General features: G+C 42.0%; 1 protein-coding gene across 2 annotated transcripts in view; it reads right to left on the reverse strand.

Annotated features, from left to right (window-relative positions):
* Positions 1-26111, reverse strand: part of ERC2 (ELKS/RAB6-interacting/CAST family member 2) — a 2244592-nt gene that overhangs the window by 876030 nt on the left and 1342451 nt on the right. For both annotated transcript variants that reach the window (XM_069206453.1, XM_069206452.1), the window contains one exon: positions 15531-15671. In XM_069206453.1, coding sequence (XP_069062554.1) covers positions 15531-15671 — 141 coding nt within the window. The remainder of the gene's footprint in view (positions 1-15530; positions 15672-26111) is intronic.

Below are 26111 nucleotides of genomic sequence, written 5' to 3' on the forward strand. Positions count from 1 at the left end.
CGCCCGCCAGGATCCCGCCCTCCAAATTACCGCGCCGCGGTCAAAAGACCGCGGCGGGTATTACGAGTTTTCCCCTGGGCTGGCGGGCGGTTCCAGTTAAACCGCCCGCCAGCCCAGGGGAAAACGACCTTCCCACGAGGATGCCGGCTCGTAATCGAGCCGGCGGAGTGGGAAGGTGCGACGGGTGCTACTGCACCCGTCGCGTATTTCACTGTCTGCAAGGCAGACAGTGAAATACATTTTGGGGCCCTCTTACGGGGGCCCCTGCCGTGCCCATGCCATTGGCATGGGCACGCCAGGGGCCCCCAGGGGCCCCGCGACCCCCCCTACCGCCATCCTGTTCATGGCGGCTTTCCCGCCATGAACTGGATGGCGGTAGGGGGGGTCAGAATCCCCATGGCTGCGGAGCGCGCTCCGCAGCCATGGAGGATTCCAATGAGCAGCGGAAAGTCAGCGGGAGACCGCTGACTTTCCGCTTCTGACCGCGGCTGAACCGCCGCGGTCAGAATGCTCATTGGAGCACCGCCAGCCTGTCGCCGGTGCTCCCGTGGTCGGTGGCCCTGGCGGCCACCGGCCGCCAGGGTCAGAATGACCCTCTATATAATTTAATAATAATAATAACAGCGCATTCTACATCTTGTTTGACAACTTATAGCTTTGTGAATAAGGCCAACTAACTGCTTGTGCATCTCGGTGCAAGACCTTCCTTTGTGCACCTCGGCCTAGGTACAGATTCACACAGTGAACCAATGCAATAAAAAGAGGTAACACAGCCACCTATGGGCGCCAGATCACCCTACATTTGATGCAGTTCCCATGTCCGATGGGAGTTGGAGAGAGGTCTGAAAGTGGAAAGATAATTGTGCCAGAAGGTGTAACGGTCCTGTAACAGGACTGCCTGGTTGGAGCACCTAAAGGCTGCTTGGTTTTCAGTCGGCACTATAAAATGACTTTTCTCTCTGTCACTCTAGTCATTTTAAATGGGTTATTTCTTTCTAGAGTACACCCCTTCTGTATTCATATACAAAGGGATAAGCACAAACATATTTTTTGCTTCACCCAGCCTTCTTTAAAGGCAGGGGAAGGAATGGGTAATTCTAAAAATGATGCTCCTCATTTAAGCCCTGCCTCATTCAGAGAATTCCTGAAGTCACAAGGAGGTAGTAATTCCAGTCCTTTCCTTTAAGGAGTTCATGTTCTTTTAGTTTTGCTTTTGTCATTATGAATCCAGGGCAAAAAATGCAACAATGCGATGTACAAATCCAGCTAGCATAAGGCACTTTGGTCCGATATGTGGCCAATTAGACAAATTTGACCATTGAAACTGACCAAAAATCATGATTTCCCATTTCTCCTATTTTTAAATTGAGCATAGCAGCGTGCAAGCGCTGCTTTTCCAATGTGTTGGTATTTCTGTGGGCTTTTAACCACACCCACCTCATGCCCACCACTTTCATGTGTTTGTGGACTTGCCTGTCAAAAATACTTTGTTAACATTGGTAAATGCTTTACGTTTGTCCCTCCTTGGGACAATTTTGTTACTGCCTTGGCCATCGACCCTGTTACATGGATAATTGCACATTTGCCGATTGTCTGACTGTAAGTGAACTTCTTTTTCCTTTTGTGTGTCTACTTGGTGCTCATGGTGGCCGTGGTGTTCTGAATAGGCTTGCTTACATCAATTGTTTTATTTTTCATTTTTGATTTACGTGGCAAGAAAAGTCCATTTAGGAACTTACAACACTAATAGCTCTAACTCAAGCAAAAGCGAGACTCATTGTATTGGAAATGCTTGTTTGTGTTTCAGTGAGCAGCAGCCAGCTTTCTTCTTGCACTCATTATTTCTTTTTCACAGTAATTGGAAGACAAACAAACCAATCACTGCACCAACTGGAAGACAAACAAACCAATCACTGCACCAAATGTGATTAGAATCAGTTTTATTTTGTCTTAAGTGTTTGGTCACAAGCAGTATGATAAAAGCAACGCGATGTTTGTGAATTGTTTCTCACGGGTGTCTGTAATACATTTGAATGTGGAGTCTGGAAGGCTAGTCCCTGGGTATAGCTACTGCCCCGAACAACTACAAAGTACTGCTACCTATCAGGGCCTCTGGAAAGTGTTTGGGGGGGCCAGGGTGTATTCTTCGCAGCCACTAGGTTTCACCAACTATACAAAACAACCAGGATGCCACTGTGGTGCACCAGATCTGCGGGTTTGGGGTCACTTGAGTGGCTCAAAGTGAGCCAAAAAGTAAAAATGACAAGGAAACTTCAAAGACAAGGCAAACAGCAGTCAAGGACCAGATGCCTTTCAACCTTACACATTAAAAAAACAAAGTAGAAAAGCAAAATACTTCAAAATGGTAATAAAGATATTAACAAATTAAATAGTTAGCAAGAATAACATTGATAACATTTTGAGGAAATTTGTAAATAAAACAATAAAATAGTTATATCCTATGTGTACCAAAAGACCCCAAGCCAGCCAAAAGGGTGTTTCAACTAAGCTATAAGGATAGATCCATGTAAGTTGCCTTATGTTTATGCACACTGCTCCTCCTGTAATGGGAATGTAGTGGAACATTCCATATAGTAGCAATATATCCAGACCTAAGGGTGAATTACACGCAGCCCTCTTGGCAAAATGGGTGTGACACTTCCAATATCCTTGGGAATAATTTCTGTTCAACGGATTCCACTTAACTTTGCTAGGACTTGATTTTCAGAAGGCTGTTTATTTGATTTTGGGTTCTTTGTGGTCAACATGTCTCTCTGGCCCCTTTGCAGCTCACTGGGACACATATTCTTGAAGTATGATTCTTCTAGGAGTAATAATTCCATGCAGACCTGGATCTAAATATCCCTGTGTACCAGGTCTGGAGACATGATCCCCGATTTCTGAAACATGATGCAAGATGGCAGCTTAGTGCAAGTCCCCTTCTCTGTGAGACCCAAAGGCCACACATTACCAACCAGTTTACTCTACTCCACTCAAAGGGATTCCAGCACTGTCTATAACACTATCTTAGGAAGGGTTTCAGAGAAAGGTGTCACTGTCTTTGGCAAAGCCCTCCTCGTAAAATTAACTAAAATAACTAAACTGTGATGTCAAGTTATGTTCCCTCCATGCTTCTTAACTATTTTATGGGCTCCCTTTGATATTTCTTGCCAGGAAGTATGGCAACTAGGCCATAGCAGCTGGAAAAGGCACACAGAGAACCCACATTTCAAATGTCACAAATCCAAATTAGATAGCTCGAAACTAGTAACAGATGTGAAGTTTCAGGAGGATAAATTATATCATTACATTGACCAAATCTGCAAATCTCGTTACTAGGAAAGTATAATTTTTTTCAACAGCCACCAAAATGCAGGAGGCATCAACTTGAATAGAAAAGCTGGGGATTTCACAATCTGCTTCACAGTTATCAGAACAATCCCCTAAACAGCTTGGGGGGTAACACCAAACTAAGAAGACTGCTGATTTAAGAGGAATCACTTAGGGCTTGATTTAGAAATTGGCAGATGGGTTACTCCATTATAGCGGGGACGGATATCCCATCCGCCAAAATCTAAATCCTGTAGGAAATAATGGGATTTAGATTTTGGTGGGTGGGATACCTGTCACCGTAGTGACCATCCACCAATATCTAAATCAGGCCCTTTGTAATGTAACAGGTTTCAGTGATGGCAGAGTGCCCTGATAGTGTGAGCTTTACCTGCAGGACTAAACAACAAAAGCCCAGAATACTTTACAATCTACCTGGTCCCAGCCCATACCAAAGGTCAGATGTCCAAAGTACCAAAAACCAATGGAAACATGCAGAGTAGATACATCTCTACACTAAGGGCATTACACTGTGTGGTGCTGGACAGCTAATGGCCCCCGCAGTCTCACATCTGCCATTTCATCTTCATTCAGACTACACAGAAGCTATCTAGGTTTCCATGCAGGCACTGCAACCCTCTCAGGTGCTAATGGCAGAAAAAGTCTCGGCCTCAGTGCTGAAAGGCTGTAAGGCTAGAATCATATGTAAGAAAATGGAGTGTGAGAATAGTCTACATTCTGTGTTCCTTATGGCTCGCAAACATTCCAGTGAAGTAGGTTATGGTTGAGCTGGCCAAGGGCTAGCTGAGCTCCTGTCGTAGGGATAAATACTATGAAATAAATCTTGTAACTTACCCTAGTCTTCAGCACTGTCCTTTCGGGTGTACAAGAATTTGGCAATGAGTTGGCCAGCATGTCCCTGCAAGGCCGTGGGGCAACTATGAACCCAGCTGTGTGGTGCACTAGCTTTGTACACGCTGTTACGGCCTGCAATAGTGCATGTCAGATTTAGGTCTATGTCTTCTTTGTGCAGCTCTGGTCCTCTGGAGGTATTTGTACTGATCCATCCACAAGAATCAGTTAAGTGCATGGAAGAAGAATGAGAACAGTGAGAACGCGCAGCTCGTACGTGTATATTAGCAACAATCTTGACGCTTTGCATTGGGAGCATTCTGCATCGTTGACATCCTCGCACCATCAACTTCACCGCCATTTTACATTGGGATTATGTCCGATCACATTATAGAGATGCACATGCTTACGCATAATAGGAGCGACACACACAGTATGATCACGCACTAACAGGAATTTGCACGCAGCATGTTGTGGTGACATGCACACCAATTTCCTGGAGTGCCATACGTTTTTGTTTTCAATGTGTGTACGGCGTGAAGTTCATTTTCTCAGTGACAACCATTATTGTCATCAGATGAACAGAGCATCCACCCTTTCTCAGGGCTCTTTGGCTAATTCCACCTTACATCTGTAACATAACTGTGATGTGCACACCTATTCTCATTGTGCATCATTGAACTTCACGTCGGTGATATATTGGTGATGTGCACACCTATTCTACTGGTGCAGTATTGACTACTCAATAATATTACATTTGAAACCATTGAGGAGCGTGTTACTATTACTACTAAGAGTGTGGTAGAGTATTTTTATTTACCATAATAAACCCATTCTTTTAACAGAAGATTATTCTAGTTATTTTCCAAAAGTAGGATAGCCACTAGAAGTCATATTTTTTTTTATTTCTAGTGGAGCTCCATGTTAGTTCATTATGCAGACACATGGTCCAATTGTTACTCCTCCTCTCTTTCTTGATCAATCTGGTCCACCTAATGTGGAGTAGGAAGACTAGATAGGAATGTTTGAGACTTACATAGAATCACTGGATGGGTGGGTGTTTAGTGCTGTGAGAAAGAAAGTCTTACTCTTGAACACACTTGGGAAAGAAGGTCAACGAATCTTCAAATATCTCCTTGTCTATACAGAACCTAATGGTGTTCACATTGAAGATGTGTATATACCTTAAACACAGGTTTGTGAAAGAGATTAATTTGGTATTGAATAGATATTTATTCTATACGTGTCCTCAGGCAGAAATTTAAACTATAGAGGAATTTGTAGCGAAGCTTAGAGAATTGTCTATAAAGTGTATTGGCGCAGTGACCAATGAGCTTGTTTGTGATCAACTCTTTGTTCAGTGCATGAGTAAGAAGATTCAGGAACGGTTATGGGCTGCATAAAATATGTCCTTGAAGGACGCCATAGAAGTGGCCAAAGTTCTAGAATAATCTCCATTGTGTAAGAGGGATTTGGAGAAGAAGAATATTGGAGGCAGTGAAGTATCTAACGTATCTAAAAATGAATCTGATGTGGGGGCAGTAATCAAATCGAGTAACACCTTTGGAAAATCAAAGTCACTTAACAAAACATGTTATTATTGTGAAGTAATTTCCATACTGCATCGCACAAGAAATGTTTAGAACTGCACCAGGAGTGTGAGAGCAGAGGCCACTTTGTGTTAGTTTGGAAACAAAGTTCTAAATTTAAAGCGCCTACTGTAAATGAGAAGCATCATGACAAAAAGTGTGGTGGGAGAATCAATGAAAATCTCATCCTTTGAGTGGAAGGCACCAGCAAGGCAAATAGCAAATGGACACGGCCCAGTGCAGCATTTGTGATCAATGGCAATAGTGTTGAACTCGTGATAGACTGTGGTTCAATGTACACTATCATCCCCCAAGAGTACTGTTCAGGAATTAACGTATTACCCAAAGATATCAATTCAGGTGGATATCAAAGGGAGGCAATCAACCTGGTGGGTTATTTGGTAGCAAGTATACAATTTGGAGGCAGACAAACAAAAGTGAATGTAGCAGACCATGGGCCTCCAATAGCAAAATGGGACCACCGGTTTGATCTTAACATCATCATAACCCAAAGCGGGGCTCATCAATTGATGGCAGTTGATGGAGTAGCATAAGCAGATATATAGATGAAGCACAGGATGCATTTAGAGAATAATTAGTCCTTCTCAAGGAGAATGTCCAAAAAATTGTGCTGAAACAAGATGCTGTGCCTCTTCAGCACAAAGTGAGAAGAGTCCCGTTGGTTGCCCAAGCTTCAATGAAGGATCTGTTCGAAGCGATGTTGTTAAATGGACTCATTGAACCCGTGAAGGCATCCAGTTTGATGTCTCCAGTGTCATTACAGAGAAATCTGATGGACGGTACAGATTTTGTATAGACTTGAGATCACTTAATCAGAATGCAGTGGTTGATATGTGCCTTTACCGAATATCAATAAATTATTATTGGCTTTGGGTGGTGGTAGGTATTTTTCCAAACTTGATTTGAAGAATGCCTACCACCAAACTAAATTACATGAGGATTTAAAAGCACTTACTGCATGTATCACTATGCACAGCACCTTTCAATTCACTTGGATGCCCTTTGGACTTTGCTCAGAAGCAAGTGGTTTCCAAAGAATGATGGCTCAAGTGTTCAAAGGCATGAATAACATTATATATTTTCAGGACTGAAATGTAACTTCTTAGTGCAACAAGTAGATTACCTGGGATACAGCATTTTGGTGGGGGGAGTTAAACCCAAAGGTCAGTTTGCTGAGTGCTGTCAAATTGACTCATTCACCCACAGACAAAGAAATGCTGAGGTCCTTTCTGGGTCTCATTGAATATTACGGAAAATTTGTAGAAAAATGTCCTTACAAAACAGAGTTTTTAAGACTCATTTTGAGAAAAGGAGTTACCTTTAATTGGGGGAAAGAGCAACAGGATTGTTTTGAGGCGATTAAGAATCATATTTGCAATACAGGTATTTTGATGCCATTTGACACCAGATTGAAATCCATACTTATGGCAGATGCCAGTGCTTCAGGCATTGGGGTAGTGATGTCTCAAATTCACAACAAAAAGGAAAGAACCGCTGCGTTTACCTCCCGCACATTGACCACCTCAGAGATGAATTATTCAGTAATTGAATGTGAAGCATTGGCAGAAGTTGGGGAGCAGAGTACTTCAGCACTTACCAGTGGGGTACAAAGTTCCTCCTTCGCACTGATCACAGACCTTTAGTTAAGGTCTAGTTTGTGGAGGGAGCAAGCAATGGATCAGCTAGACTGGCAAGACTAGCAGCAAGACCTCAGGTATATTGCTATGTCACTGAGCACATTAAGGGGTGAAATAATTTTCAAGCTGATTGCTTGTCAAGGTTGTCATTGGCTCTGCAAATTGTGGATGGGCCAGCAGTATTAGCCAAAGAAAAAGAGGGTGCAGGAGTTTCAATACAGTATGTGTTGTAACAAGGAAGTATGTGTGCCTTTTACAAGAGATGAATGGGTCGAAGAGATGGCATTGGATTCTGTAATCAGAGACGTGAAACACTTGTTGGTATTGGGCAGTAGAAGCGAGAGTACAATGTCAGTGTTTGTCAGACCCTACTTAAAAGTTCTTGAGGAATTATCTTTTTGTGATGACATGGTGTTGGTGAGAGGTGAGAAGTTTTTGCCACTAAGTGGTCTCAAAGAAAATTTGAAAGAAATGGCACACAAGGGGCAACTTTGGCAAACTAAAACCAAGAAAAGGTTGAGAAAGAATTCGTGGTGGCCCATGATGGATGAACATGTGCATAAACGGGTTAAGAGCTGTGCAGTGTGCAAAGAAGGAGAAAAAAGATTAAAGGTGGGTTCAAAATCAGACATGGGTCCCATACCAGATCCAGGTAAACTATGGCACACAGTAAGTACAGATTTCACTGGCCCTGTGCACAAACTGAGCAGTGAATGAAGATATGCCACGTTCATTCAAAGTGGTTAATTGTGCAATTTATGAAGGAGATTACTTCTAGAGCCACCATTACAATGTTGAAGGAAATCTTCTTTCGAGGCAGGTATTCCTAATGTTACAATAACTGGTAATAGAAAACAGTTAATTTCATGGGAAATGAGACTTTTTTGAGTCATGTGGAAATGTGCATAATCACACCTCATTTTGCAACCCCCAAAGCAACGGTCTTGCGGAAAGGGCAAACCGTATGGTCAAAGGTACTATTCAAATGGTTGTAAAAGGAGGAAGTGAAGTTGGGGGTATGTTGAAGAACATGATAGCTGCTTACCGCACAACTGTTCATGAGGTCACTCAAAGGACCCTTTTTGATTTGATGAGGGGAAGGGTGTCAGGCACCAAATGAGTTCCTCCTTAGATGAAAGACATAGGGGCAGATTTATTAAAAGTGGTGCTGCACCTAGTGCAGCACCACTTTTCTTGTGCCCCTTAGCGCCACCCTAAAGCCACCATGTTTAAAATACGGCGCACAATGGCAGTAGTCAGGGGGACTATCTTCATAATTGTTTATGCTAGTCCGGTGCTTTGCAGGATTAGCGACAAAAATGATAACACTAATCTTGCAAAGCACCAGAGGCCCATTGAACACAATGGGAGCCACTTTTTAACACCTGCTTTTAGCAGGCATTAAAAAATGCAGATAAAAATGACGCAAAGAAATCTCTTTGATTTCTTTGTGGCATATTTTCGTCCCCACTAGCGCTGGAATGCCCCCATTCCATACATTATGCCTGACGCAGGCATAATGGAGCACAAGGGGTTACTAAGTGGTGCAATGAAAGCGTAGCACCACTTTGTAAATATGGCGCATTGTTTGTAGCCTTCCAACGCCACATAAGCATAAACAAATGACACTAATGTGGCATTGGAATGGCGCTAGGCCTACATAAATCTGGGCAAAAATGTTTTCAGTCAAGCAGAGGGGACAGTGTAGTCAAGACCAGAAACATATTCCACGATTTCAAGTGGGTGATTGAGTGAAGATTTGTTGTCCTCAGTAAGCACTATCGAAATTTAGAGGGCCATATAAAGTCAAATATGTTCATCGTTTTTCTCCTGCCTTGGACAATGGGGAGAACTGGAACAATAGACGTGTGGTTCTATACCAGAGAGGCGATCAAAGTTGGGTTGGTGAGGAGCAGGGCAACAGTGCTTTCATGTTAATGGTGGTTGGGGATTTAAACTGGTCCTCTGAAAGACCAAGTAATGGTCCAGTATTAGGTGTAGGAGATGGTGCGGCAAGTGACTGGAATCATACTTTGAAAAGTGTTAGGAATCGCAGACCTCCTGCATATTTGAGAGATTTTGTTCAAAACCATGTCACCTATATTTATGGTATTATTGTTATCCACTTGTACGTACATTTGTGTAAGCAAGTGGAATATTCCCAGTGCATTTTTGTTTCCAGTTTATTGGTTATTTGCAAGGGGGGAGATGTGTTGTGCTTTGAAAGCCTATAAGGCTAGGATCGTATGTAAAAAAATATATATAGTGTGAGATTAGCTTGCATTCTGTGTTCCTTATGACTTGCAAACATTCCAGTTAAGTCAGTTATGGTTGAGCTGGCTGAGGGATAGCTTTGCTCCTGTTGTATGGATAAATCCTATGAAATAAATCTTGTAACTTACCCTGGTCTTCAGCACTGTCCTTTCAAGGGTACAAAACTCAGGAAGGGCTGTCTCAATTGTGTTCCTGGGGACTGACATCCTTTTGAACCTGATGAAACCTCCTAGCAGTCCAACATGAATAGCAAAAAGGCCAAAAGTCCTGATGGTGGTTATTAATATCCATTTATTTATAAATTCAACAATGGGAATGCATACACCATTTCTATACTGAAGGCATTATATAGGTGTTGGACTTTTTTGCTTATGCAGGGTCATCCCCAATCTTTTTGCCTCCTAATTTTTTCTGACCTGTTGCTGTTGGCTTTTGAACTCAGCACTTCATCACTGCTAACCAGTGCTAAAGTGCATATGCTCTTTGTGTAAATTATATGTGATTGGTTTATCCATGATTGGCATATTTGATTTACTAGTAAGTCCCTACTAAAGTGCACTAGAGGTGCCAGGGCCTGTAAATCAAATGCTACTAGTGGGACTGCAGAACTGGTTTTGCCACCCACACAAGTAGCTCTGTAATCATGTCTCAGACCTGCCACTGCAGTGCCTGTGTGTGCAGTTTTAACTGTAAATCCGACTTGGCAAGTGTACCCACTTGCCAGGCCCAAACCTTCCCTTTTCTTACTGATAAGGCACCCCTAAGGTAGGCCCTATGTAGCCCAAGGGAAGGGTGCATTGTATGGTTAAGGTAGGACATCTTGTAATGTGTTTATATGTCCTGACAGTGAAATATTGCTAAATTCGTTTTTCACGGTTGCAAGGTCTGTCCTTCTCATAGGTTAACATGGGGGCTACCTTTAAATCTGATTAAAGTGTAGATTCCCTTTGGGAGCGGGTGGACATGTGGAGTTTGGGGTCTCTGAGCTCACAATTTAGAAATACATCTTTTAGTAAAGTTGATTTTAAGATTGTGTGTTTGAAAATGCCACTTTTGAAAAGTGAGCATTTTCTTCCTTATACCATTTCTGTGACTCTGCCTGTTTGTGGATTCCCTGCCTGGGACAGTTTGACAGTTGGGCTGGTTCCACCTCACACTAGACAGTGACGCAAAAGGAGCTGGGATGTAGTCTGCATTTCCTGCCGAGCCATCTGTGCTAGGAGGGAGGGGAGGAGTGGTCACACCTGAAAGGGTTGTGCCTGTCCTCACACAATGCAGTCTCCGACCCCCTGGTGAGTGTCTGGGGCCTGGCCTGGGCACGGCAGGATCTCACATTCAAAAGAGACTTTACTTTGAAGTAGGCCTACTTCAAAGGGGAGATTGGATATAAGAAGGGCACCCAAAACCACAGACTTTAGAACACTTCTGGAAACAAGAGGAACCTCTGCCTGGAGCTGAAGAGCTGAGGAGAAGTGACTGTGACTGTGCTTTGTGGAGCTACCCTGCAGTTGCTGCTTCTGCCAGAGTAAGAGGGCGAAGACTGGACTTTGTGTGCCTTCCATCTTGTGGAGAAATCTCCAAGGGCTTGATTTAGAGCTTGCCTCCTGTTGTTTGAAGTCTCAGGGACAGTAAAGACTTCTCTCTGCCAGTACCTGGAGTCTCTGGAGATACGCCTGCTCTGACAAGTGGTGCCCTATCCAGTCCCTGGGCCCTTGAAAGGAACGCTGGTGGAAATCCAAGGAAATCGACTTCGGACGACTTCGGACCGCCGCCGCTGCTGCTGAATCCGGTGACGCCGCCTGCAACCGACTCCGTGATCTTCGCTGGAACGCAACGACCTTCGCAGGCCTGACGCCGCTGCAGCCCCGCTGAAGTCCGCGACTCCCTGGAAGTCGCCGCACCACGTCGTGACCGACGCCGCTCGAAGTGCACGGATTCAACATTTCGCACAGACACTGCGATCCCCGACGTCGTGCATCAACTTGTTTTCACACTTCACCAAAGGTACTGTACTTGGGGGGGTCTACACGACACCATGTCCGGCGCCGCTGGGGTTGGCTTGTTGGGAACGACTCCGTCACGACGCCGTGTTAACAGCTCATCGAAGCATTTTGTGTTTCTAAGCGCTATTTTTTAGTTTAATCTTTAAAAATTCATAACTTTTTTGTCATTTTGGTCTTGTTTTGTTTAAATAAATATTTCCTATTTTTCTAAACCTGTGTTGTGTCATTTTGTGGTGTTTTCATTAAGTTACTGTGTGTGTTGGTACAAATACTTTACACTTAGCACTCTGAAGTTAAGCCTACTGCTCTGCCAAGCTACCAAGGGGGTAAGTAGGGGTTAGCTGAGGGTGATTCTCTTTTACCCTGACTAGAGTGAGGGTCCTTGCTTGAACAGGGGGTAACCTGACTGTCAACCAAATACCCCATTTCTAACAATAGACTACAGCTTTCCTACAGTCCTTATTCACACTCAATTCAAAGAAGAAAAGACCATATCTGTCCTTCAGACCACGCTTTATATAGAGTGCACCAATTAGATAACTGGTTGGATCCCAGCATTCATGCTCTTGTGATCGATTTCTGGTGCATCCTCCTGATGCCTAACAATCCTCAAGAGCACTAAGTAATACTTTTCTTTATTTGGTGAACTTGCTGAGCAAGCAGTAGCCACATAGCAATGGTATACTTTAGAAACAATGATTTTAATACTGTTTTAAACAGATATTTTCACACTGGGCTGCAGGCTACAGGGCTGCTTTCAGTGATGGGTCGGTTACAATTTGTTTTGCAGTTTTATATAGCACAAACTCAACCCCAAGGTACTGGAGCACTTTACATGAGCCCCAGTTATGTTACACAAGGGCACATCCATTTTTGGTAGGCACAGGGAGATCAAGTGATTTTCCCAGAATCACAGGATGTTTAGTGGATGCCGAGACTCAAACCTGGTTCCCAAGCTACAAAGACAGTTGCTCTGGACCTTACGCCACATCCTCACTCATCTTTCTCTAAGCCTCATTATAGCTGTAGCCAACAGCTTTGTGGGCCCACCTTGAAATTTGTTTCCAGGGCTGATTTCGTTTCCAGCCATGCCCTGATTTTAGATTCTTCAAACTCAAGTGAAAATACTCAATTAGTTGTCATTGTCTGTACACTATGTTGCACCAAGACCTAAATGGAAGAAAATAATGGAAGACAATAAAGAGAAGACTTGATGTACTCATATTAGAAAAGAATTGGACTCTCTTTACATATAATCTGATTATTGCTTATGAGTGGTGCACCACCATTATAATTGTTATTGGGTTTCTGTTACTCAATTAGTTGTTTAAAACGTCTTACAGTAGTGGATTTCCTGGCTGCAAAATGATTTGCTTCTGGTAGAGCATGTTCCACCCCATAAAATTAGTTTTCTGTGTAGGTAGTACTGTTGTTGTAGATGGTGTGGTGGTCGCTCCACCTCACTCAGAACAGTTCAGGAGCTGCGTCGTCTAGGACTAGATACTTTGGTTATTTCCTGCCTTCCCCGCCTATTGTTCCCTTTAATTTTTGTCTTGTTCAGTGTACAGTGAGAAAACGACTGTACTGATCAAACGAAATAGTAAATATATAGGTTACACTAGCAAGATGGCACCAAACTGCTCCAAAAATGTCAAACATGGCCTTTAACAACAAAAGACCCTGAAGAAAACCCCTCCTCCTGGTGTGGGAAACTCCTTGCAACAGCGAGGCGGCATATTCTGAAATTAATTCTTGTATCTTGCGAGGCCAGAGCAGACTGTTTTGGTGTAGGTTGTTGTTACTCAGTTTGTCTCAGCACGGTCACTGGAAGGTGGTTGTCGGAACTGAGTTTACAGAGACAGATGAGTTATTACTAATTGCCGTGTGCTTTATCTTGCATTTTTAGGGTAGGCCTTCCTGAAACCGTGTCAATGCCCAACTGCTGCTCCTCCTCTTCAACACAATCCATTCTGCCCTGCCAAGATGTCAAACAGGCTTTTAACACAAAAAATGCGACACAGCCTTCATCTCTCTGGCTGCCTCCGAGGATGATAACGCAGTTTATCATGCTTGTTTTATTACTAAGTTTCAAGGATTATCACCGCTTTCTGCCATCCTAATTAAGTGTGCCATGAAGACAGTGTGATGCTTCGACTAATCAACATCGGCGCATGTTTGAGTGCGAGCAGAAAGCATGGATAATACCGAAATGACATGAAAACTATTTCGAACATATTTGCACATTGTCACCATATAAGGACGGCAACCAAATGGTGAAATGTAATGGAGAAGTCTCAAACACGCAACGTTTTAAAGAAACAGTTTTTTCCAGAAAGTGAACTCTGCTGTGAAAAATTGTATCGCTCCTTCTCTTTGATAGGTCATCTGCTATGTTTTATCTATTATAGAAGGCGCAACTGCGTAACATTTTAATAAGCGCTAAATTCACACATCAAAGGGTGCAAGATGCGCGTTTTTCCTTAGACCATTTAATGTTCGTGTGTTACAGGATTCTTCATGTTCCGTGTATTATTCCGAGATGTTTTGGTTGTGAACATTCTGCAACATGAACTCTTTTTTTTAATTCAGATGAAAGCAATGGAATTGTAACAGTGAAAAGGCACATTTCTGAAACACAAACATCCTCATTAACATTGCACAAGCTCTCAGCATTATTGGTTTCATTTACAAGAAAAATCTTTTCTGATTCATACATGTACACAACTTTTGGTTTCCAGAAGGTATTTCCAAATCAAGGCCGGACTGGCTGTGCCGGGCATCGGGCGTTTCCACCAGGTGGCTAGAAGAGTAGGGCCGCTTTTGTTACTGGGGGGGGGGTGGTTTTATAGCAGTGCAGACGTTTTAAAAGCACTGCAAAGTTCCTTGTATATCCAATAGTTCTCAGGCAACAATAAAAGTGCCATGATAATTCTGGTGATTGATGTACCTGCTGGAAAGATAGGAGTTTAGTCCAGTAGCAGTTTTCACTCATCTAAGTTGTAATATGCCTGCTGCAAAGAAGGTGTACCTTGCAGATCACTGAACAGTATTTTATGTACATAGCTCAGTGGGTTACTGCTTTTGTCACAGAGTTCCTTTTGTTACTGTGAAGTTCATAAATTACAATCATAATCTAGCCAAGTGAGCTATGAACTGCCATCAAAAAGCAGCATACAAACTGCATGGTACCGGTTAGAAAGGTTTGTTGTTTCCCTCAGTCTTTGATTATCCAGATTTTGATAAAAAGGGTTTGTGTTGAATTAATTGTTGTTAGTAAAGTTGACCCTAACTACTGTGTTACATTCTGAATCCTGAGTTTAGCTTCCCCAGACCATGCACTCCTACAAAAAGCCTATCAGTATGGATGACGTGAATCCTACACCTTGTAGCCCCATTTGTCTTATGTAACATTTTCTATACATTGATTTACTTACGCATTGTCTTTGTGTGTTTGTGATGTAAAGTGCTCCAACACCCTATGCTGGCAAGAGAGGAACTATAAAACAAATAAAATACATGTGAGACAGGGGCTATGGAGAAATGAGAGGTACTGTTAGAGGGTGATGTGTTGCCAAGCACCCTATAGGGGCTGGTCTGACAAAATTTGCCAGCACTGCTTTGGGTTTCCATTCTGGCTCTGTTCTAAATAAATCATTTGAAAAAAAACATTTCTGAAACATACAATGCTGCAAGTATGATATCACTTTGATTCAGTCCTCAATTCAGTGTGAAACTCTATAAAATATTTAAAGATGCTACTCATTTTTTTTGGAACTCAATATCTTTTGCGCAAAATGCTGAAATGATGCACAGCCAACACATACCTTTTGCAGCTGTGCTTCCAGTTTACTGCACTCCTCTTTCTTTTGTTCTATGGCTAGTTCCAGAGATTTTAATTTGGAGTCTCTTTTCAAACCTGACGAGGTCAGTGACGAGGCATGTTCTTTGAGGTCAATTAAACTGGACTGAAAGGTAGGAAATGGAAATTGTAAGCAATGGTATTGGACAATCGTGAAATAATCTTAAAACACCATCTGTCAATAAAGCCTGGTGGGAAAAGGCAAATAAAAACAGACATATATGCCATCTGACATTACTGGATGCAGTTTCATGATACACAACAAAGTCAAGTTTTGTTTTCTAAATATATGTAAAGTATCTAACAAAGACATAAATATTTACATATTCTATGAATTTATTTTATATAGTCACCAGGATTTTAGGCACTTGTTGAGTCCGCACTACACACCTAGAGGTTATATTTTAGTGGTGGCATATGCATTTACCTTAACTATTTTTGCAAAAACGATGAAGAATATGTTTCATATTTAAAAAAAACATGATCAGGAGATGCACTGTGAGAAGTTAAAAAGATGTTCCAGCCTAGCTGCACTACTACTGGTTGCAGCATCTCTCTTCTGTGTCAGTTGAGGAAAAGGCACAATAAGATGTTGAAGAGGATGAAGAGGAACACAGGAGTTGTTCCTAGTAGCATACTGCTGTGGGTGAATGAAACAGGACCTGGTTGCAAAGCTACAGCTGAGTAGCACCAAGCGAAGTGCATACCTGCCGGACCCCGACAAGAGCAGTCTGTTGAAAGTATGAAAGAGAGGGTTATCAAAAGAACTGTTGAGGTGGGTAGCTTGCATGAGATCAGAGGCAACAGCAGACTCACGTGGAAAGCAGATCATTGAACAGACATGGTAAACCCTTAAAGGGATATGGTACTTTGAGAATAAACCACAGAACTGTAGGGATTCTGAGTGACTAGTTGCTTACATACATTGTAAGCAACCAGTCTTAGATGCTATGCCAAATTCAGTGTTTTGAAAATAGGCATTCAGTGAAACAATAACTCTTGTGTTTGCTTGCAAACTCTCTCCAAGAGACACCAATAGTATAACGAAGACTGCACGGAACAGAAAAGATTACTGTTAAGATTAGATGGTACATCTTTTTGACAGATAATTATCTTTAGATTTTAAAGCAAAAAGCAAATCTAATTAGGTAAATACTGTGGATCTGCATAAAAAAATGTATTCGTTTTATGTAAGAGTAAATAATGAATATACCAAGAATAAGGAGCAGAGAGGCTTCTGTTCCCTAGTGGCAAAGAAAATTCGCCTTTGCAAAAGCTCGTTGATTGAATGAGCTCCTAATCAGCATGGATAAGACATACAGTTAGTTTATTAGGTTACTATCAGTCCAGGTAGGGTTTTAATGTGCGTGAGATAATTCTTCAGTCACAGAATAGTAATTACAGATTAATAGCTAAATCTGTGTTTAAATCTAAATGTTTGAGGGACTCCGAATATAGAACATTTGGGGGTCTTCCTATTAAGCCTGAAAATAAATCCACTATTTAGCGCTAAGCCACTGTGACCTATATTTCCATACGATATATTGGAATATAGGTATAATACCGGAATTGTGCCAAGTCAGTATGTTAGGCCCATTCCATAAGGCAGGCTCTGAAAGCAATAAGAAAAAATGAATCTAATAGTCCTTCTCTCTTGTTGATGGTGAATATTTCTTGTCATATGTTGAATAATCTTGAAACATGAGTTCTTAAGAACATTTTATTAGCCATTACACAATCTAATTTTTATGGTACTGCCTATTTTATTAATATTGTCAAGGTAAATCATACATTTGCCAGACAAGTCCTTGATAAATCTAAATATAAATAGAATTGCTGTTTTTTTCCATTTATCTACAGCATACTGAGTAAGCTAGAATCGCCTGTGGGTAAAATCCCATTGAATGGTCATTGATCTATCTATGCCAAAACTGATCAAGGCTTTACAATTGGGCTGAGGACTGATAACAGAATGGCAAAGGTTGCATGTTTGACTGATACCATTTATTTTTTGTCAGTCTGTTGTCAGATCAGGTGGTTGCTTCAAAATAATGGAACTGTTTCCTCATGCAGCTGAGGTGCCAGCCAGTTCTGCTGTTAATGCTGTCTGATAAGCTGGTCCTCAGGGACCAGAATCCAGCCAGATTGCAATATCTTCTTCCTGCATACCTTAACTATTTATGGCAGTAGAAATTATTTGTCTATGAATCAAGAGCAATTGAAGATATCAAAATCTTAGTACACTGAGGAAGCATCACTGGATATCAGCCAACATTATAATTACATGTCGCTATGGGTAAATACAATATTAAATTGAACTCTGCACAAATATCCTGATGGAACTGACCCAGTAGGCTAATGTACACTCAACACGCTTAAATGTCAATTGTTTTTGGTTGCCGTCAAAACTATTACTGAAAGCCTTTTCCAGTAAGGTGGATGCTACATTGTCATACACAAAAGTACCATTAAAGGGTAAATGTATTAACAATCTTGATATTAAAAAATGTAATCAGCTATGCAGACATAATTCTATTTTGCATGTTCTTTTGCATTTTGAACTTGGTAGAGTGGCAGCAAGAGATGAGGCTTGAGGAGGACTGTGCGGTGTTCATAGCCAAGAACACTAACTCATTCACATATTCAGCTAACCAGCCATCTGCCCAAAAGGATTAATCAGTAGCATTGGCAGTTGTAGTAGATGAAGTGTCAGTGGTCGTAGGCTGCAACTAATTGGTCAAGGTGGATAAACTGAGAGAGAGGGGGTGTTATGTAGAGCCACATGCCAACACAGTACTTACAACAAGCTTAGCAGAACCAAATGCACCTAGTTAGCTTGAAGCTCAGGCCTGAATGAAAGTATGTGCAGACAGTCACATGTACACAAATGATAAATGGTTCTGAGAGAGATAACTTCAGGTTCCAGAAAGATTTTGAAAAATCTGAATTTTCAGCATTTCTATTACTATTCCACTAAAGAATCTATCATTATTTCTCAAACTTTTATAGATTGACATGTTTAATAACGTAGGGCACTCACTCCCTTGTTCAATATTGACACAATATACAAGGGACTGCACATCTTTATTGCTAATTTTAAATAGTTCATACCAAATCTTTTGTACAACAACCAGAAATGTTCACAAGCCTTGCCAACCACCAACCACAATTTTGGACTTTAGAACAAAGCTGCTGAAAAGCTGCAGTACTGTACTAAAAATGTCGGTGGGTTATATTCTACAGTGAAGTTTGCAATTATACTGATAACATAGTTGAAGTATATCTCACATTTTGGAAAAAAAATCAAACTTTCCTCATATTTGTCTGCATCTTTATACACAAAATAGTTAACATACAGCTAGAAAACAAAGTGTAGCCTATTTGCAGCAGATAAACCTCCTACCACTTTTATGCCATACATGGTGTTACCTCTTCTGACATTAGAATATACAAAGTGGACTCTATCAATTCTAAATACCATTTTAAAATATTTGCTTTTGTGTGTAAAAGGGCATCCATATATGTATCTTTTCTAGCAACACCCAAGCCACAAATCAATGGAGATGTGTACTAGAGAATTGTGTGCAGTACTGGCTGGCACATACAGGCAGAAGAAGAAGATTTACTGCCTCCTACTATCCCCAGGAGGAAATGAAAGAAATAGAGAAGAGGGGCATAAATGGGGTTGGGAGGCGTGCTCCTCACAAAACGAGTGGCAAGATCGCTAGCCTCTAAACTCTAGTCTAGGTAATGCTCTACCTGAATCAAATAATATTTTGGAGATATCGCCTCATCCACAACTAATGGTGACATGTTTCATCACAGGCACTATTTCACACTATAGTAGGTAAAAACCACCATGGTGGACTCAACCATTGCTGGGAGCTCTTAGATAATTTGAAATGTACCAGCGATTGGCTGTAACCGATCATTCAGAAGCACTTCTCGTAAAAATTAAGACCAACGAGGCCCCACTGAAGGCACCACTATCCGTGACCATTTGCAAGTAGAAATTACTACGATTAATAAATAGTAATAATTTCTCACTCAAACACAGATAACAAAATTCAAAAAAATATCTGAACGCGTTTTCTTTGGACTGTGGGTTTCCCTATTCCAAACCAGATTTCCAACCAAAAATCTCAGAAAGAACAGCATAATGACAGACAGTTTATCATCTGAGTCCAACACCAGTTTTCCACCGGTATCAGGCACTGTTTTTTTTCAGAACGAAGCAGAGGCCCCAGGAGAGGACAAATGATCAAAATGTTCAGCAATAACTACTAGAGAAAGAGTACCATCCCCAATCCAGAACAAGTAAACCACAAACAGGGTATTGAAGCTAATTGACCATGCATTTTCTCACATTCAGGTCCAAGTACTTAACAAAGGACCGGGCTTTGTTCCAGCTCCTGAACCAGACATTTATTCTTTATTAAAGGAACTAGTTGAATTATTTTGCTGAATCAGGCTAAAGGTCTTTGTTAGACCTGACAGCCTTAAGGTGGTCATCCGTCAACTTTTTGCCTGTCTCCCTCCATTTGTCTGACCCTGCTTTTGCTGGTTTCAGGACTCAGCACACTTTACCACTGCTGACCAGTGCTAAAGTGCATGTGCTCTCTCACTAAACATGGTAACATTGGTTCCTACCCAATTGGCATATTTAATTTACCTGAATGTCCCTAGTAAAGTGCACTACCTGTGCCCAGGGCCTGTGAATTAAATACTACTAGTGGGCCTGCAGTGCTGATTGTGCTCCCTACATGAGTAGCTGCTTAACTATTTCTCAGGCTTGCTATTCAAGGCCTGTGTGTGCAGTTTCAATTCTACCATAAACTCCTCTTTTTCTACATATAAGTCACACCTTAAGTAGGCCCTAGATAACCCATAGGGCAGGGTGCTATGTGAGTAGAAGGCAGGACATGTACTTATGTGCTTTACAAGTCCTGGTAGTGAAAAACTCACCAATTTGTTTTGCACCACTGTGAGGCCTGCTTCTCTCATAGAATGGCATTATAATTGTTCTCATATACTTTAAAGTGGTAGATTCTGATCTGGAAGGAGTAGCCCTGTCATGATTAGAATTGACAGAATGGTAATAGAAAATCCTGCTTACTGATGAAGTTGGATTAAATATTTCTATTTTAGAAATGCCACTTTTAGAAAGTGGGCATTCCTTTGCACTTACTCCCATCTATGCCTTACAGCCCTGTCTCCAATCCATGTCTGGTCTGTGCTGATTGACAGCTCCCCTTGTTCATTCCACCCTGACCACCAACAATACAGGACATTCAGTCACATCTGCTTTCATCTGCATACTGAAGGGTCTCCCTGGGCAGGAAGGGTGGAGGGACTCCTCTTACACTTCAAACTGGGTCTCTGACCCCACCAAATCAGACACATTTGGACCTACATCGGGACTCTGTCAGAGAGACTGCCTGGCTGCCCAAAGGACTCATCTGTACTGCTTTTCTGAAGGACTGCTTTCCTCATTGTTGCCCTGCTTCCTGGTGCTCCTGACTCTGCTGGAAGAACTCTGCCTTTCTCCTGAAGTGCTCTCCAAGGGCTTGGATTGAGCTTGCCTCCTGTTTCTGAAGTCTCAGGGCCAACAAAGACTGAACCCCTTCAGGATATCCTTTTGCATTGGAAAATTGACACAACTCCACATTAAAAAGATAATAAATGAACATTCAAGGCTCCGTACATCAGGGTCTTTTAATTTCCCTAGACCCATGTTTTCTTTCAGACATGGGCATTAACTGAAGAACTAATTGGCCCATACAACACCAAGAAATACATCACAGGAATACACATCAAGAACAGCTTGGAGTCTTCCACAACTGGTGAGACATTTCCTATGTGGCCACTGTACTATTTGCCCTCTCACAAGAAATGCTGAGGAACTTGGCCTGGGGAGGAGGAACCCTTAGAAGTTGAAACACCACTCAAATTGTGATTCCTTGACTGATATCTACATGGCCATCTGTCCCTATAATCTGAGATATATAGAAATGACTACCTGTAAAATTCAGGTAAGAATCTTTGAACATCCGAGTACTATTAGGTATAAAAAGACAGTCATCAAACTGATGAAACTCTTTTTGGACAATCACCACTCAAAGAATGATCGTGGATGGTATGTAATTGTTAAGTTACTCAGTGACTTTGGAGATTCAAGATTGTTCTAGTTAGAAGATGAATATATCAACTGAAGTGTTCAACAAGGTGACTAAAGGATGAAATACAGCAGCCCCAGCTATAGGTGAATCGATATAGGGCACTGAGTGTCTGTAATGCATTCTAAGTAACCTGAGGTAAAATGCTTAGTTCCTCCAGGAACAGCTGTACTGTTTTTGGGGAGGATGACTTGACAAACATATCAGCCCTTTTTAGCTTGTTTAATTAACAAATATAAGAACCAGTTTTTAACAGATATAGAAATCCACTCAGGTTACTGTTTTCTAAGGAAGAATAAAACTAATTGCATTACTACAAAATGATGCTGCAATTTTAGAACAGGCCCTTTGTGTAACAATAAAAAAACATGGTGGGAACTACATTACCCAGACCTCCTCTATTACCTTCAAATTACGGCCAACAACAGAAATGTATCCTCATGTCGCTATGATACAGTTATAATCCTTCCAGTGACATGATATGAAGGAAAGTTCCGAAGAGGCACTAGCCCTCCTAAGTTTGAAAGATAAGGAAGCACAGCAAAGCTTTCTATGATGGGAAGTACATTCCCCAGAATCCCCTAGCCACACTCTGCAGCTGACGTGATGACCCTGCGGGATGCATTAATGCGGGGAGTCAACAGGCTCTAGGAAAGCAGGGAGTTTAAATACTGATCAGACACCTCAATTGTTCATCAACTGGCACACAGGAATCAATTTAGGTGTGCACACCGGCACATCTCCTTGATGAAATATAGAGTGGAGGGAGACATGTTATTTTGCGACTCACTGTCAAAAGTGGGCCTTTGGTCTTAAAAAGGTATAAAGATGCACCAACTTGGGCCTTCTAATTTTAACGACGAGTAAAGTGACAAATTATTTCACCTATTCCTCTTAAAGCATGCCATATTATTGATATCAACTGTACAAAGATGCGCCTGCCAGGGCCCTCGGATTTCAGCTCCTTAATTTATTTGGCAACTGGCATACATGGTTAAACAAGACTATTGTTCTCTCTCTCGCATTGCATGTCATATTACTGATACTGACTATACTGTACATAATGCGAATAACTGCTTGGTCATTCCGTTTGTAACTGACTATGAGTAGAGTGGAAATGTGACTACTATCCGTGTTTTCTATTAAATAACTTGATACTACGGGTTGATTCTCTTTATTATCACTCTTCTCATGTTGCTAGGTCAGGATGTATGTGAGATGCAATTATAACGAAAAATAATGTAGAGTACAAAGTATAAAATGTTGTGATTCATGTAAAGTTTAATTCCTTTGATATCTAATTGCGCCATTGAACCATAAATCTTAGATTCACTGATTACGTCACTCACCCTTGGTGGTTATTTCCCTTCTTTGTGTGATTAGAGGAGGGTGCCACCCTGGTGTGACCAGTATTAGCTCAGACCAACCTAAGTTCACGGTTAGCGTATGTGGCACTTATGTATGCATGTCTTTCACACTAAAACTTGCTCACATGTTGTTTATGTTACATAAATGTTTTGCAGTAATTATAACACTTTTTGCACTATGACCCTAAGTGCCACATGTATAAAGATCCAGTGTTGCGACTCGCAAAACCGGATGTACAACAGTGTACACTGTTTGCGATTCCCAATGGGGTCGCAAATGACCTACATCATGAATATTCACGAGGTAGGTCGCAATTTGTGACCCCATTGGGAATGGCCGCCCTCAGAGGGATGGTGGCCTGCTGGAGACAGCATGACCACCATGTCTGTGACTGCTTTTTAATAAAGCATTTTTTTTTTTAAACGCTTACCGTTTTCCTTAAAGGAAAACGAGATGCATTTAAAAAAAAAATGAAATGTTTTCTTTTCATTTTTCGGAGCAGGACCACTGCCTGCTCTAAAAAAATATTTTTGCTGCCATTCACAAAGGGGAAGTGGTCCCACGGGGACCCCTTCCCATTTGCGAATGGGTTAGCACCAGTTTGAAACTGGTGCTAACTGTGATTGTTTTGTGACCGCATTCACGGTCACAAAACAATCCTACATCGCACTGCGACTCGCAATTAGGAAGGAACGCCCCTTACTAATTGTGACTTGCAAACCTATTTTGCGATTCGATAAATAGATTACCGAATTGCAAAATAGGCTCTGTACATACCCAAAAAAAAAATTCCTGTCACAAATGGTCCAATTCTGTGAATTGGGTCATTTGCGTGAGGGAAAATGGTACGTACATGTGCCCCTAAGTTTGATTCAACAGATATTCAAATAGGGTTTTCTAAAGTTTATTCTAAAAAAATCAGAAATTTCTACTACAGCACCTATGTAGTGGGGTGTAGTTAGGCAGAGATTGTAGTGGTCCTAAGGCCAGAGAGCTGAATGGGCTTTCTGAATGGCCGAACATGTTGGCTCATTCATACATGTGGATGAGGCATTGTATCTCATTGTACACCCAGAACAGTGCTGATTTTAATCATGTATGAGATACCCATTAAAAAGGTAAATCTACTGGGTATATCTCAAGATGTTTTTATCTTTAAATTGGATCCCTGCAATCATCCAACATCAATTCCCCGCAATGATTGAGTCCTTCATGGTGGTATTTACATACCATGGTGTGGAATATTGGTTTTGAGGAAGCATGCCACCATTAGTGGTTTGTAAGGTGAAAGTTCCCAAAACATTTTTGATTCATATACAGCTTCAACTAGACTAGAGCTTAATGGAGCTGGTCTTTTATCTCTTTCTCTCCCTTTGTGTATACAGGTGTACTTCTCACGCAGAGCTGGAGTTGGGAAGTCAAGTGCCAATGCTCATTATTTTTAGGTCAAGCATAGCAGCCCGCAAGCGCTGTTTTTCCGACATGTTGGTATGTATCTGACCTTTTAACCATGCTTCCTACACGCCGATCACTATCACTTGTTTGTGGCCTTGCCTTTCAAAAATCTTCAGTTTTTGTTGGTAACTGCTTTATGTTTGTCCCTCCTTAGGGCTATTTTGTTACCTCCTTGGCCATTGACCCTGTTACATGGATGATTGCACTTTTGCTGATAACTTTGACTACGAGCTAACTTCTTTTTCCTTTTGTGGCTTGTCTTTGTGCTCACGGCAGCGCTCTGAATCTGCACGCATATGTCAACCATTTTTTCACTATTTATTTTCAGTTTGTGTGGCAAGAAAAATCCAGTTAGGAATTTACAACGCTAATAGCTGTGACTCGAGTAAACGCGATACCCATTGAACTGCGAATGCTTGTTATTTTATTAGAGTCTAGTTTCCAAGTTGTATTTGGGAAGGTTGTTAAACAGATATTTGAAAGTTATTATAAACACTATTTATATGGGATAAAGTGCTATATCTAAAAGTAAACATATTTTCAACACATGTAGGTGTTGGTAACAGAGACCTTTAATATATCAGTGATTAACAAATAGGTATTAATTTGCAGCTCATATCTCTAGATCTGGTCATAGTAGTGAGGAAACATATGTGTTACTGGGCAAAAACACTTTCGCCCTCATTATGACATTGGCGGTAAATGCCGCCTACCGCCACAGCGACGACGCCAACATACCGTCCCCGTGGCTACCAGCTGCCCACCTGCATTATGACCGTAGACGGAATTCCGCCAGAAGGCTGGCGGAATTTCGTCGACAGTCATGGCGGCGGACGGCGGTAAGGTGGCGCTGCTGCCAGCAGCAGCGCCACACCAGAAAAACACCACATACCGTATCATGTGTTTTGCTGGCGGACGCTGCTGATGGCAGCAGCGCCGCATCCCATCTCCTGCCGGAGGACCCCCTGCAAGCAGGTAAGTCAGAGAACTGCAAGCAGGTAAGTCGGGTTCTCCGAAAGGTGAGGGGGCTGAGGGGTGGTGTGTGCATGTGTGGGGGTGTTATGTGTGTGTAGGGGGGGCGTGTGTCTGTTTTTGCATGCGTTCATGTGGGTGTGAGTCACGTGGAATATGTGCGTGAATGACTGAATGTGAGGGTACGTGTATGTTGTGTGTTGTGAATGCGTGTGTGCGACAATGTATGTTAGTGTGCGTTGGAGTGTGTGGGTATGTGTGCATGTGTGGGTGGATGTGGGTATGCGTGTGTGTATGTGTGCACTTGTGGGTGTGTAAATGTGCGGGGTGGGAGAGGGAGGGGGAGGGTGGGAGAGAAGTCTGGGCAGGGGGGCGGGGGAGACCCTTATCAGTCTCAGGGAAGGAATGCCCTGGCACTAATAGTGCCTACCGCCATGGTTTTTGTAGCTGTACAATTGCCATGGAAACCATGGTGGTAGGTGGGGCCATAATCCAGAGGGTGGGATTGTGACGGCCGCCTGCCTGGAGACCGAAGTCTCCAGCCCAGCGGCCATTACCACCCTGGCAGACGGAGT

The sequence above is a fragment of the Pleurodeles waltl genome, chromosome 9 (assembly GCF_031143425.1).
Source record: "Pleurodeles waltl isolate 20211129_DDA chromosome 9, aPleWal1.hap1.20221129, whole genome shotgun sequence".
Lineage (NCBI taxonomy): Eukaryota > Metazoa > Chordata > Amphibia > Caudata > Salamandridae > Pleurodeles > Pleurodeles waltl.